Here is a 16,112-nt window from a genome sequence, read left to right as displayed (position 1 = left end):
AGGAGTCTTTTTGAGTCTTATGATTTGTTTTCTAGGATGTTTTAGAGTCTTAACAAGTTTTCTAGGATTTTGGCACGGAAAGAGCAAAATGGAGCAATTTGAAAGATTTTGGAGCATTTAACCGGAGGAAATCAATTTGGAGTCTGATTATACGAAGAGCATCGACCCACACCACATGAGCATCGGTCGACACCCATGCAAGTCGAGACAAGTCTTCAAATTTGGAAGTTTTACAAAATTGCCCGAAGTTTTCCATAATTGCAAGATTAGTCCCTGACGTGTTTTAGGATATATATATATATAGTTTTTGGGTTTTGTAAACCCTGAAGTTTTATTCTAGCAAGTTTTATTTTTCTGCAATCCTGTGAGATTTTGAGAGCTTTTGGGAGAGAAATCTGAACTGCTTTGAGAGAAGAATTCTTGAACTTCCTCTTTACTCTTTTAATTTCAATTGCTTATTATTCAGAATTATGATTTGTTCTTCATTGAATATGTCTGAGTAGTTTGCTTGTTAGGTTCAGGGTTTTTCATAGGGATTTTATGAATTATTAGATCTGTTTATTAGGATTCTGTATCTTTCTAGATCTTCATCATAAGTTGTTCTTAATGCTAGATCTTTGATTAGCCATCTGGATTTACACCTTAGGAAAATAAATTGATATGAGAATATAATTGATTTTCCTGATAAAACTTTTTGATGAGCAAAATTACTTTCTGCAAAGAGATTTGATTTAGTAATTTTGTGAACAATCTAAACTTGTTTTCAAAGTTGATTTTTAACCTAGAATTTTACAAAGAAATTTGAATTTTCTGGTTTTAAATTTAGATAATATTTGCAGTGAGAACTGATTTATTTTACAAAAGAGTTTAGAGTTATAGATCTGATTTTTAATTGCTTGAATCCTAATTAATTTATTGATTTAATATTTTGTAATTTCCTGAGAAATTCTCTAGACCTAGCTTTTTGATCTTCTGAATTTACAACAATTTTATTTTAATATTTTGCATTGCTTTTCTTTATATAATTAACTTGTTTAGCGTAATCATAAAACTCTATAATTTATTGTGTAATCTAGAGTCTTTGTGGATTCGACCCCTAAGTACTACATTGATCTCTTGTTTGAGAGAGTAGCTCTAGGGTTTAATTTGAGCATATCAACTATGTAGTTAAACTAGTGGTGTCAAAATGGGTCAACCTTCATGGATTAACTCAACTCAATCCAACCCACCAACCCTAATGAGTTAACAAAATTTACCCTAATGAATTTATGAATAAAATGAGTTAGTGGATTAATTGGTTTAATGTACCATTAAATCCATCAATTCTTCTTTAATTGTATCAAATTAACTAAAACATGCTTAAACCGGTTAAGTATAACCAAAACCACTAAACCAATCAAATTTGTAAACCGATTAATACTTCGATTTTTTCCCAAAACAACAGCTTCATCATGATTTTTACATTCAGAAATCAAATTTGAATCAGAAGCCACCAGCTTTCTTCTCCAACCCTCTTGCTCTCAGGTTTATTTGTTCTTCGATCATCTTTTTCTTCTTCTTTTTTGAGTTTTGTTTTCTGGTTTTGAATTTTTGGATTTTATATTTCTGGGTTTTGATTTATGGGTTTTGATTTTTCTGGGTTGTATTTGATATCTTAGAAACAAATTGACTTTAGTTATTCTCTTGTAGCGATTCTCGTTGTTTGTGTATCTATGTGACTTTAGTTGTTCACTTCTTATAGTGTTATTACTTGTTTAAGCTATTTTGAGAATTTGTGTGGTTGGTTGAAGGTTAAAACTTTTTTCTCTCCCATGCACCAAGATCGAGGCAACCTTTTCGCAAAAAATTCTGAAGTCGGGAGATCTCTGTTATTTTCCTTCTCTGCTCCCATCCTTCTTGTTCTCCTTTTATTTTCCTGCGTTTTTTCCCATTTTTTTTTTAAAAAAGGACAGAGTTCTTTTTTTTTTTTATAGTTTAGCTAGAAGAGGAGATTATATGAAAAATTTAACCGATTCTTTCGTTTACTTGGGTCACTGGCCATCCGCCGGGAGTTTTGGATTTAATATCGATATTTTAGCAACAAATCCAATAAATCTAAGTAGTTTTGGATTTAATATCGATATTTTAGCAACAAATCCAATAAATCTAAGTGTAGTTTTCGGTGTATTGATCTTTTTTGGAAAGGGAGTGCGTGTGAGTTGTTCATTTCAAGAATAGGCTGGATTCATCCAGTGGCACTATAACTAGGAAAAAGTGCATAATCCCGCGAATTACTTATGAATAAAAAAAATCATATTTTAGAACCATAGCATTTCGTTATTCTTTGGTAAGTCCGCTTGTCTTTGATTCTCTATCAACCAAAAATTGGGACAATTAATTAACATGGTTAAAGTTAAACCGTTTGAAGTTCAGATGCAACATGGTACTCTTTCTACTATTAAAAAATGTAGTCTAATAAAAAAATGAATAAGAATTTCAAAAAGAATTGGTAGACTTTTTTTGATATAAAACACTCATGTCGATAAATTTTTTGAGTCTTTTGTTATAATGTAGAATTGATAACCTACGTATAAAGTAATAAGAATTATTTTGGCTACTTTTTAAAAGCTTGCAAAATCTAGATTCGGGTAGTTTCTATCGCAAAGTAAGAGGGTGGTCTCTGGCGATTTCAACCTGTCTCTACATAGTCCTAGGTTCTACGATAGCGGATCGATTGTCCATTGTGCTGTATAACTCAAAATCTGGATTCCTGTTCTCACCTGAAGATTTCTTCACCTTGGTTTTGTTGATGGCAGAGGAATACCCTTCTGAACCATCAGATGCGCCTTTCTGGGGGAAGATGTCGACGACGCACGACGAGTTTCTCTTCAAGGCTATGGTCTTACCGAACTCCTGGACCTCCGCACTATTTACTCACCACCAACAGAGCTTGGCTGGACTGTTTCTGTGTTCATCGGAGATGTTCCTATCACTGCAACATTCACCCACTCCGACCAACCGCCGCGCAACCTGTTCTCTGTGGCCACCAAATGTAAGCCCTAGTGTTTCCTTGATGGGCCTGATCCATGAAACCGACCCATTAGCATTTTATCAGCCTCAGCCCAACTTCCAAATATCCAGGTTAGCCTCTTCCTACTCTTTTAAAACTCCTAGCTCGTATCAAGGTTCACATCGCGAGTATGTCCTCTTAGGTAGAAGAATCCTCTCGAGGCATACACTGATTAGACTGCTAGGATGTTTCCATCAGATAGATAGAGCACTGGTTTATGCTCCTTATGTGGTAATCATTTCTTCTCCCTTGCTCCAAAGCTAATAGGCGATACAGCTTTGAACTATTATTGCCAGTTTGACTATGTCTTTGGTAGTTCCTTTGTCAATAGTCACCCTTTCTCAATATTAGCTAGCTATTCCAGCCACCACCTAAAGAACCTCACTCTTATTTGTAATGTCAACCCGTTTTCACTATCAACCACTTATTATCATTCGCCGGGAATTCTGAACTATCGTTTGTCCGTGTCACACCAACCACAAGCTTTGTGTGGAAGCCTTAATCTCCATAGCCAAGGCTTTTATGCGAGAGAGACTCTACCTGTTCTGCCACGGTTTTTCACCTATCTTTGGCTCATCCTCCTTTTAGCTTCATTGGTGATTTTCCTTGCTCCCAAGAATCTTAAGCTCCTTGTTATGGCCCTTGTACTACCTCAAGTAGCTATCTTCACGCCGGTGAGATGCTTAGCCATGACTACTCTTTCAACGTCCACTAGTCTTTGTTTGACAGGGACCATCTATCCTTCCACTGAGCTTCTCATGGAAGGCTTATCGACATACCTTGATCTCTCATGTGTTGTTTGCCCTCTAGCTAATGATTCAAAGATTTCTTGGATTGATGATCGATGTAACCTATTGATAACTCTCTAATTTACATGTTTTTAGCATCTTTTGTTGTCCATATTTTGCATTGTTTATACTCTTACCTTAGCATTTTTAGGTCATTAACTGTAGGAATTCACTATGAGGCCATTTAGGGTGTTGCATTCTTGCATTTGCATACTTTGGATGAAAATATGTGCTTTAGAGCCTAAAATGGGGAGAAACAAGGATAAATCCGAGCATATACCAGAAGGAGCCATCGAGCTGGAAGAACAGTCCGAACCCCAACACGATCGAGGAGGATCCAAGAGCAGGAAGAACAACCCGAGAGTCTACCCGAAGAGCAACCCGAGCACATCCTCGTTCACCCCATCGAGCAGACCCTCGGGCAGGACTGGCAAGCTAGGGTTAATAGGTTTCCATATATAAACCCCCCCTCTTCTTCCTCGCAAACGAGCACGCCGCATACCTAAAACCAGAGAGCGAGAGCTTCTGTGAGAGAACTGAGCGACTTAAAACACTTTTCCACTTTCGTTAGGATTTACTTTTACTTCTTTTTGTTATCATTTTAGATTTCTTCTTAAAACTCTTCTACTCTACTATATCTTTGATATAATGCAATTTTCTTTCATCTATGCTTTTATGTTTTCTGCAATGGGATCTGAGTAGTATAGCAAAGTTTCTAGGGATGGGATAGATGATTTTGTGTTCTTGATCGGTTAGGATGTCTTAGTTTGATTGTTAATGTTTTATAGATTCCCTTCTAGGTTGGTGTTCTTAATGCTGTCAACAAACCGAGAGGGTGAGATTAGATCTAAGGTGTTTTACCACCAAGTGGTGTAGATGAAATGCTTGAATCAACCAATGCTAGAGATTTACTCACTTAGCCTAAGAGATTAGATGAGTAAGGGGTTTATTGACAATAATGAATCGTTTCTTATTGCCTGCTTGGTCATGTTTCTCCAACGAGAGTTGGGTAGGGAAGTGATTAAGGTTGATTGTTTCTATCACGAGAGTGTTTTAACAAGATTTTAGAGATTCATTATCTAGGGAATATTTGCTTGAGGCATGTAAGACATCTGTATTGGTCAGGAACACTTATGATTCAATTACCCCATCCTTAGAAGCTTTCGTATTTTAATTGCTTGTATTTTTATTCATCACTCGACCCATTACCCGAACAGGTACATGATCACCTGCTTCGGGTAACACCTCGATTTGTTGATACATTCTTTGCTTACTCGATCACCCCACCCAATCCTGTACTTGAATGCTTGCATCGAGTGCTTAGGTCGTGTGGTTTCTTGTTTATATTCTTTCTTTACTTATTCTAGGATTGTTAGATCAAAAACCATCTTTTGCTTGCTTGACTTGCATTGTTCTGATTGCATCCTTCTTGTTAGCATAAACAACCATTTGGATTGATAAACCTTTGTACTACAACTGCATAGGGAATTGATACCCAGGGTGAAAAATCCTGTTATCACCTATCTTTTTATGTTTGGCATTGGGGAATGCCTTTGTATGCTTTTGTTTTAGTTTTTAGATCTTTGTATCCCTTTGTACTTGAACTCATGTGAATGAAAGCAAGTAATTTGACAAAAAAAAAAAAAAGCTATTTTGAGAATTTTTGTGAAAATTTTGGATTGTTAGAATCTAAGATTAATGGTAAGTTTTTGATGAATGATCTGACTTGTTCAAGAAATCATGTTAAGAAATTCATCGTTTAACATTACTGATAATGTAATTTGACTTTGTTTTCTTTTGTGTGTAAAACATCATTGATAATGTAATTTGTTGAGATAACCATTTAACCATTTAACTCATTAGATTAAATGAGTTCATAGGTTGATCTAGCACATTTAGATAAATGAATTAGGTCAACCTATGAACTCATTTAATCTAAACTCATTAGGTAATGAGTTGAACTGAGTTGAGTTAATCATTTTGACACCTCTAAGTTAAACATTATATATAAATATGTAGTTATAGTATTTTTACAGAAATCTTAAAATTTTAAAAATCCAGTCTAGTAAAAATGAAAACAAGTAATACTATTATACCAATAGCTGAGATATTTAGGGATCTAATGACCAATTAAAATTTATTAAATCCAGTGATATAATATCGTAACTAACACCAATTATATAAGGGATCTAATTACCAATTATAGTCTTTTCCCTCACGAAACAATTTTGTAATTTTATTTCTCTATCAATTACGGACACATATATTACTTAAAAAAAATAATAATATCCAAATTAATTGAATTCTCATTAATAAAATACCTTATGGTATCTCCTATATAAAATACTTTATATCCTATTTTATTATTTGCCCTTCTCTTACTATATTATTTACATTAAATTGTCATTTGTATAACTAAGGAATATTTCATTCAATAATTGAAATAAATCTATACTATTAATGGGGGAATACACTTAAGGATAAAAAAAAATCATATCAAATATCCATGTTGCCAAACTGACCCAATTTACATGTATTAAGAAAAAAAAGATTAAACAACAGATTTATTATATTTTAGGAAATCGCAAATTAGTTGTATAATAATCAGGTTATGAGAATTTTATGTGGGTATATTCATGTATGACAAAATACGGGACAAGAATTTTGGGAACAAGAATTTAAGCACAACATATACGGATATATTATTTACTCATTTGAATTACGAGGAATAGAGTTTTTTTGGGGTCAAAAGAAATTAAACATTGCAATCAGAAATATTAGACGGGTTTGATCGCTTGACAATTATATTTTTTAAAAAAAAATTATGCAAAAATAACTCCGCACGTACGTGCGAGTCTGAACCTAGTTAACATGTTATGCACAAACTTCTAGGTTCATTTTATACTTTTTTTTGTCGACCAAATATTAATTAAAATAAAACTCAAAGATTGGTTGTCCAAACCAGAGAGAAAGAATTTACAAAAGTTTTTTAAAAAAAAAGAGATCTTGAAGATCTAGCGAGACAATCAACCTTCAAATTAGACGCACATGGGATCCTAGAGCGAGTAAAAAGAGGGAAGAACTCCTTGAGCAAGGTAAAATCATCCAACAAGTTCAAAAAAACCAACCAATCTTCAGGAGTCTGCACCATCGTTATAAGGTCATCACAATCCTTATAATAATTTCTCATTAAAAATAAGGAAATAAAATTTGTATACCTTGTTATAAAATTAAAAACTTAAACAGTTTTTTTATAAACCCAAACCGATATATAATTTCATTCTAATTATAAAATTTAAACCCTAACCATCTTATTATAAACCCAAATCGACATACAATTTCATTTTAATTGTAAAATCTAAACACTAACCAGCTCATTTGTAAACCCAAACCGAAATATAATTTCATTTTAATTGTAAAATCCAAACTCTAATCATCTTATTTGAAACCAAAACCGACATATAATTTCGTTCTAATTGTAAAATCTAAACTCTAATCTCATTTGTAAATCTAAACCGATATATAATTTTGTTCTAATTGTAAAATCTAAACCCTAATCACCTTATTTTTAAACCTAAGCCGACCAATAATTTTGTTTTAATTGTAAAATCTAAAACCCTAGCCACCTCATTTGTAAACCCAAAATGACATATAACTTTGTTTTAATTGTAAAATTTAAACACTAATTCTCATTTATAAACCCAAACCGATATACAACCTCGTTTAATTGTAAAATCTAAACCAAAGCAAATCTTAAATAAAAGGATACAGAATTTGTTTCCTTAATTTATTTTGTTTTTTAATTTAATTTTAATTTATTTTTTAAATAAAATATTAGATGGGATATTCTGAAAAAGGAGGTAGTGAATAGAAAGGTGGATGAACTTAAGTATTTTTCATCATTTTCAATATTCAATTTACCTTCTAAAGTTATTCATTATAAACATCTGTCAACATTTGTAAGAAATATGCCATAAAGTAAAACATCAACTTACGGAAATTGAGATTTGTTTTCTTTATAAAATTTATAAAATAAGTACTAATTTTTAACAAAAGTTAAAAATGATTGGTTCACAGCCTATGTATTTTTTCTTAGTTTTTAATGGTTTAGGTTCCGATTGTTTTCTTTGACAGAGCACTTGATAACTTTCCCCCGTTACTTGTATACTTCCTTATATTATTATTTGATTTCTGCGAAAATCTTACAATCACCTTATTAATAAAAATATTGAAGATTTGCACCAAGTAAAATACTCCATTAGAGCCAAAAAGTAATCCAGGGAAAAAAAAATGAAGTCTATTATTAACTATGGGTATTCGCTCCTTTTGATAATTATAGCTTTTGCCTGTTTTCAATCAGTCGAAACTCGATCTCAATCAGGTTTGTACTCTATTCCATGAAAGCTTGATATGTTTTACGAAACCCTATTAAATATGTCATTTTAATTATCATATCTAATCATGAACAGGATTTATTAGCTTGGATTGTGGATTAGTCCCTAAGAACACAAGCTACACCGAGGAGATAACGAAAATAACATACATATCAGACGCCGATTATATCGACAGTGGATTGATCAGAATTATCAATGATTCATACAAGACAGTGTTACAGCAACACACTTGGACCTTAAGAAGCTTCCCTGAAGGTGTAAGAAACTGTTACAACTTCAATCTCAAAGCTAATCTCAAATATCTGATTAGAGGAACTTTTGTCTATGGGAATTATGATGGTTTGAATCAAATACCCATGTTTGATCTTTACATTGGTCCTAATAAATGGACTTCTGTTACATTGGACGGAGTAGCTAATGCTACGATCTTTGAGATGATCCATGTCTTACCACAAGACCGTCTTCAAGTTTGTCTTGTCAAAACAGACGAAACGACACCGTTTATATCGGCATTGGAACTTCGTCTGTTGGACAATAATACTTATGTTACTCAAAGTGGATCGTTGATGTCTTTCGCCAGAATTTTCTTTCCAAAGGCTGCATCGTTCCTAAGGTAAGAGAACATGAAGCTTAAAATGTTTCAAATGTTCAGTTCCAAATTTATGTGTGTGAATGTTCACTTACAATTTTATGGCTTTTCTATATAATCCAGTTATTTTCATATAGTATCTAATAAGTAAAATGAAAATGCAACGTTTGCTTTTCCTGTTTACTGTTTTCTTTGTCATGGAAACCTGTAACTAGTAATTGTTGCTTGTTCTTAATTATATGTTGATTTAACAACCTGGAGCCTTTTTTTTGTCTCTCACTTTAGGTATGACGAAGACTTGTATGACCGAGTTTGGGTTCCATTCAGCGAAACTGAAACGGTGTCGTTAAGCACCGATCTACTGGTTGATACAAGTACCAATTCCTACAATGTGCCTCAAAATGTGGCGAATTCCGCAATTACCCCTTCGAGAGCTACTCTTCCTCTCAACATATGGTGGAATCTCCAAAACACCAATGCACAAATATATATATACATGCATTTCGCAGAAATCCAGAATCTTAAATCTTACGAGACAAGAGAGTTCAACATTACTTATAATGGTGATCAGGTTTGGGAAAGTTACTTTAGACCTAACAATCTCAGCATTACAACAATCTTTAGCAAAACAGCATTGAGTTCTTCCGATGGGTTGTTCAATTTCACTTTTACAATGACCAAAAACTCTACTCGTCCTCCACTTATCAATGGCCTTGAGGTTTATACCGTTGTAGAAAATTTACTGCCCGGGACATACCAAGATGAAGGTAAATCATTTAAAACCCACATTTCTTTTAACCAATTTTTATCTGTCAATTTATTTAAAAATTTTAGGAAGTATTGTGCAAAAGTAAAAATTTGTTTCCACTCCATCTAATACCACATGCATGCTTTATTAATTGTTTATTCATTTTTTTCTCTTTGACTATCAGTTTCTGCTATGATGAACATCAAGAAAACATATGGATTGAGTAAAAAGATAAGTTGGCAAGGAGATCCATGTTCTCCTAAAATATATCGATGGGAAGGTGTGAATTGCAGTTATTTGGCCTCTGATCAACCTCTGATCACATCATTGTATGTTTTCTTTTCAATTCATTTATTTACATTTCATACGTTTTAACATTTTTGTCTTCTTCTAATTTAAGGGTTTCGCAAAAATTCTAATTACTTGCAACATTATAGGAACTTGACATCGAGTGGATTGACTAGTATCATACCACATGATATATCTAATCTCATACAATTAAGGGAACTGTAAGCATCTTGTAACTATACAACGCATATAAAAACTTTAACAATATGATATAATCGTCATATTTTTTTCCACAATGCACAGAGATCTATCAAATAATGATTTATCAGGAGGAATTCCAAATTTTCTAGCTGATATGGAGATGTTGAAACTAATGTGAGTTTATATTTATTAGAACTCATTGCTCATGCTGCTCTTGTTTTCTTGATTTAATTAGTCTTTTTCCTTTTGCAGAAACTTAAGAGGAAACCCGAAGCTGAATCTCACAGTTCCAGATTCTATTCAGAGAAGGATAACGAACAAATCTTTAACTCTACTGTAAGATGTTTTTTCAACTTTTTATTATTATTCGTCTCTAAGTCATGGAATGTAATCATACATAATCTCTTTTTTTTTTCCCCTCCCATTCACTGCAGTATAGATGAAATCCCGAGCGAAAAACTTGGTATAAAGTTTCTTTTGGTTGCTATCTTTGGATCAGTGGCTTGCGTTATCGCATTTCTAGCTATCTTTACCATATGTTTCATCTTAAGAAGGGAAAAACAGAGAGGTATAAATATCAGTAGGTCTTAACATTAATGGAAAACAAAACAGTTTTTTGTTGTTGTTGTTGTTGTAGTATTGATATTTATTATATTTCTCGTCTTTACCATTATAACAGCTCCAAGTAATGAGAACAGATCAATCGGAACAAAGGAGCGGAAATTTACGTATTCCGAGATACTAAAGATGACAAATAACTTTGAGAGAGTTCTTGGTAAAGGAGGATATGGAAGAGTGTATTATGGAAACTTGGATGGCACTCAAGTAGCTGTAAAAATGCTCTTTCATTCATCAGTTGATCAAGATTATAAACATTTCAAAGCTGAGGTAACATGTGAATCAGAGATAACTCCATTAATTAGTCTTTTGTTTTTTGAAATGGAAATTAATTTTCTAATCTTTTTTAGGTTGAACTACTTTTAAGAGTCCACCATAGAAATTTGGTGGGACTTGTGGGTTACTGTGATGATGGAGATAACTTGGCTTTGATTTACGAATACATGGCAAACGGAGACTTGAGGGAGAATTTGTCAGGTAAACACTTTAACTATAAGACGATACAATTTGGTGGATGGAGTTTGTAGTAAAAACGATCTAAATTCGGTATAGGAAACCGATGTGGACATGTTCTAACTTGGGAAAACAGAATGCAAATAGCAATGGAGGCAGCACAAGGTGATTAAATAACAAAAACTCTTGCTTATATTCTGATTTTATTGTTTTAAATGAAGTTGAAACAAAATTATAACAATTTGTTAACAGGATTGGAGTACCTACATAATGGAAGTAGACCACCTATGGTCCATAGAGATGTGAAACCTACTAACATTCTGTTGAATGAGGTTTTTCAAGCGAAACTAGCCGATTTTGGACTCTCTAGATCTTCTCCGGTTGATGGGGAATCTTCTGAATCAACAATCGTTGCAGGAACACCTGGTTACTTAGACCCTGAGTGAGTAAAATCAATCAATTATCTTACTCATAATAAAATATGAAATGTAATATCTATAGTTAATATTTTTATTAGGTACTATGGAACAAACTTGCTAAGTGAGAAGACTGATGTGTATAGCTTTGGGGTAGTTTTATTAGAAATCATCACAAATCAGCCTGTGATTGATTCAAACCGGGTGAAAGCGCATATTACAGAATGGGTTGGATTCATGCTCATGGAAGGGGACATAAGGAATATTATCGACCTGAAACTGATGGGAGAATTCGATACAAACGGTGTGTGGAAGGCGGTGGAGTTGGCTTTGGCTTGTGTAAACCCTACCTCAATCCGTAGACCAACAATGACACATGTTGTGATGGAGCTAAAAGAGTGTTTGGACTCTGAAATTGCCAGGAAACAAGGGAATCAAGAGATGTATTCAAACGATTATATTGAATTAAGCTTTTCTCCTACTTCTAGATTCTCACCTGGACCAAGGTGAATTGAGAATCATCCATTGAACCCAATGATGTCTTATTGAATTTGAAGTATTGTGAACTTAATGATCGTTTAAATAATCCATTGAAGTGTTAAGTTATCTGGAACTGAAAACACATTCATTATGAATCCAGCAAGTGGTTTCGTGGGTAACAAGAAACCAATATACTATACTTGTTTGATCTGCTTTGTTTTTGTTTAATTTATTTGTGTGTTTTTTTATTTTTAAGTTTATGTGGTCAGAGAGATTTCTCTCGGGAATTATGATAGGAAAACTTTTTTCTTAATTTAGTTTGGGAGATTTACTTATATGTTATACATTTTAGGTAATATTACCAGAATCTACAAAAAAAAAATTTATTACGAGAATATTTTGGGTATTTTCAAAATACCCAGCATGCCCTTGTTTTATATTACCGGAAAAATGTAATTACAAACATGTCATTGCCATGTCAGACGGCATGTTAGAAATCACTGACGTGTATTAAATAAGTCAGCCGTAACGCGTTATAGAGGTAATGACGGCTGAGTTATAGGTATGTTGCGGCTGATTTATGGAAAAAACATTTGAGTAAGAACGGGCGGCTGACTTAGAGCATAACTCAGCCAAACGTTACGACTGACTTATTAAAAATCTGGCTGAGTTATGCTCTAACTCAGCCGTCCTTACGACTGAAGTTTCACCCGATGGTTGAGTTGTCAAAATTTTGGCTGAGTTATCACTACGACATGGTTGAATTAACTTTTTCCGCGTGGCTGAGTTATGAAAAACAGCTGACTTATGAGATGTAGTTACGGCTGAGTTATGGTTAAAAACTATAACTCAGCCGTGATAGGCTGACTTATCATACAACTCGGCAATTTCATGGCTGACTTAGTAGCAAAAAATTAATTACTCTAATATTATTCAGTTACGACTGACTTATTAAACGATACGGCTGAGTTACATATTTTCAGTTGATGAAGCGGCTGAATTTGGCTGCCATTTTTTTTTGCTTTTTAATTACTGTAATGTTATTCATGTTGTGACTGAGTTATAATTTGTTTGATGGCTGAGTTTTATTTAGGCTGAGTTATAATTTGTTTGATGGCTGACTTGTCACGTCAGACACATCATCCATGTCAGCATTCCATGTCATCATCTTTCTTCTCTGGAAATACGAAACGTCGTTCTTTCGACTCTTGTTCTTACATGGTTTTTACCTTCTTCTTCACCTTGTTCTTATACTTCTTCTTCACCTTTTTCTCCACCTTGTTCTTCTACTTTTTCTTCACCTTGTTCTTCATTTTCTTTCATGGATTCAGTTCCAATACTAGTTGTTTCCGGCAATTGGGTAAAGAAACAAAGAGATGTATTTAACATTGACGATAGAGGGTGTACAGTTGTGCAGATATATGGAGGCACAACATACGACAAGCTTGTGAAACTTGTTCTTGAAGATTACGGATTGGATGTGTTTAGCCATGAGCTAAACGCATGCTTTCGATGTAAACAAGTTGGGCACAATGCGAAAACTTGTCTGATGCAGTATTATTGTAATACATTTGTTTTATTTTGTTCAATAATTCAGACGTCAAGCATTATAACTCAGCCGTCATATTAATCGCCGAGACCTTTCGTTTTTCCGTAAATACTGTAACTCAACCGTCAAGTAATATAAGTCAATTGTTTGGTTTCAGATTATTTTTTGTGATAACTCAGCTACAAAACATTATAACTCAGCCGTCATATGAATTGACTAGACCTTTCGTCTTCCCGTAAATACTATAACTCAGCCGTTAAGTTTTTTTTTTCAGGTTGTGACTTGGAGAATCGAAAATGAGGTGTATTTTAATTTGCTGATGTGTATTTTTATTTTATTTTTTATAATCAAAATCGAAAAACTAAACTCAAGGGGTAAATTGTAATTACACACAAGACAATAAACATTTGAGCAATTTTTAGAAGATTGTTAAATATGAGAAATAAACAAATTTTGGATAACAGTAATTCTTTCATTTAGTTTTTATTTTCTTAGAGATAATATTAGATTATCCTCCCATGTTGAATTATCCAATATAAGATTTATAAGAATGGATAAGTCATCACCGCCCATAATAAGGCTATCTAGTACATCAAATTATATATTTTCTGAAGGATGTATAATTTGGCTAAAACAAATCTACAATTTGGCCAAAACAAATCTATTTTGGCTAAACAAACAAATTATATTTATATTCTTCTCACATTATATATTTCCTGAAATCAAAAGAAAGATATATAATTGATCTAGTTAATTTACACAAAAGAAAGATGTATAATTTGGCTAAAACAAATCTAATTTTTTTTTCTTTTGTAATATAGTTGTAATTTTAATTACATTATCAATTCTAGTCCTAATCGGTGATGAAAGCCTAACTAAAAAAGGAGTACCGCCATGGCCACGTTCTTATTGCTTCTATAAATCCCCATCATCCTTCAGGTTGCTAGCTGCCACGTACAACACAAACTCAGATTCATCATTTTCGATTCATTGTTCTCTCGTCGAGGGCGAACAGCTTCCACATGCGAACAGTTGTTGCAACAGCTTCAATCTCGTCTCAAGCTACTCATCAGCAAAAAGCACGCATTATCAAGAGATCTACGTTCGGACATCGTTATCTTCATCCGATTCAATGACTTCATACATGCTCTCCGTCGAACCGAACAACTCGTCCTCGTCAAAAACTCGGTTATCGTATATGAATTGTTGCTTCGGTTCACTAAATTCATCATCCACCACATCCCCTACATTGCAAAGCACATGTTACATATACTATAATATTTTAATTTATTTCTCTCTTTACTTTAAATACAAAAACATGCACTAATATTATTCGATAATGAACATGCAGAAAATTGTCTAATGACAAGATTAACGAAGCAGTTTCGAGTTTTGTCTTTGCCTCCGCGAGTTGTGGACAAGAACTACGTGAACTGGTTAGCATTAAAGAGCTGTTTTCTCAACGTTATGGTCAAAGCTTTGTAACAAGTGCTTTTCAGCTCCGCCCTGGGAATCTTGTTAACCTCCAGGTTTCAACCCTTCTCAAACTTTTTTTTATTTATTTTATTTTTCTTTTGTCAGCATTAATTATAATAATTTGCAATTTTTTAACACACAGATGAAAGAAATTTTGTCTCTACCGTCCGATACCGAAGGTGCGAAGACACTATTGGATGAAATAGTTAAGCAGTATGATCACGGTTTAAAAGCATTGAGGAAATAAATATACACCTGACATTAGTATAAAGGTAATGTAATTTATCTTGTTGTTGGGCTAATAATTAAAGATGACTAGATATTGTTTTTTCTTGGAATCACAATTTTGTGTTTTTAGGTGGATAAAAAGGAAAAGAAGAAAGTAATGGATTTGGACTTGAATTGTTGTTCGGATAAGCAATCACCTGACGGAGTTTATAAATTCAGCCTCACGGATTTTGAAGAAGAGATAAGCAAGAAAGAGAGATCAATGGAGGATGATTATATAGAAGAGGCTCAAGTGGGAAAAGATGAAAGAGTATTCAGATTCAAAGAAAGCAGTGAAGAAAAAAGAAGATCATCATCATCATCATCTTTATCATCAATAAAAGAGCTTTGTGACATGGAGAGTATAACGTATTACAAGACGCAAAAAAGGACTCATCAAAGAAGAAGAAGGTCATCAAAGAAGGAAGGACAAGAGGATAGACAAAAGGCAGTAACGAATCAACAAGTTCATCATACTGATTACGACCAGATGAAAAATCAGATTAAGGCCGTGAAGGCAAAAGAAGAGGAAGAACTACAAAGACTAGTTCAACCAAAGCTTCCTGATAAAGACCAGATGGTAAATCAGATTAAGGCCGTGAAGGCAACATATGAAGAACAACGAAGATTAGCTACTCGACACGTTCATCCTAAGCTTCCTGATTATGACCAACTTGTAACATATTTTACAGACCTTAAAAAGCAACATTGCATGCATTGTTAACAATTACGTCATACTCGAATTGTCATGAGTTTGACTTGTTTTTGTAAAGATGTTCACATACTTGATATTTAT

The 16,112-nt window shown here is 33.6% G+C and overlaps 1 protein-coding gene across 1 annotated transcript; it reads left to right on the top strand.

Annotated features, from left to right (window-relative positions):
* The first annotated feature begins 7,919 nt into the window (after nt 1–7,919).
* On the top strand, nt 7,920–12,150 carry LOC104778113 (putative LRR receptor-like serine/threonine-protein kinase At1g51860). Its single transcript, XM_087496355.1, has 13 exons — nt 7,920–8,218; nt 8,307–8,844; nt 9,106–9,587; nt 9,753–9,897; nt 10,006–10,077; nt 10,160–10,231; nt 10,310–10,393; nt 10,492–10,625; nt 10,737–10,945; nt 11,026–11,152; nt 11,228–11,293; nt 11,381–11,570; nt 11,646–12,150. Exons 1-13 carry the CDS (start codon nt 8,128–8,130, stop codon nt 12,052–12,054), a joined length of 2,619 nt encoding a protein of 872 aa, XP_087352481.1. The 5' UTR covers nt 7,920–8,127; the 3' UTR covers nt 12,055–12,150.
* Nucleotides 12,151–16,112: the final 3,962 nt, after the last annotated feature.

This window comes from Camelina sativa, chromosome 3 (genome assembly GCF_030686135.1).
Source record: "Camelina sativa cultivar CO46 ecotype springtype chromosome 3, ASM3068613v1".
NCBI classification, from domain to species: domain Eukaryota; kingdom Viridiplantae; phylum Streptophyta; class Magnoliopsida; order Brassicales; family Brassicaceae; genus Camelina; species Camelina sativa.
Note: the sequence above shows the minus strand (reverse complement) of the source record. Positions and strands in the feature narration are given on the sequence as shown.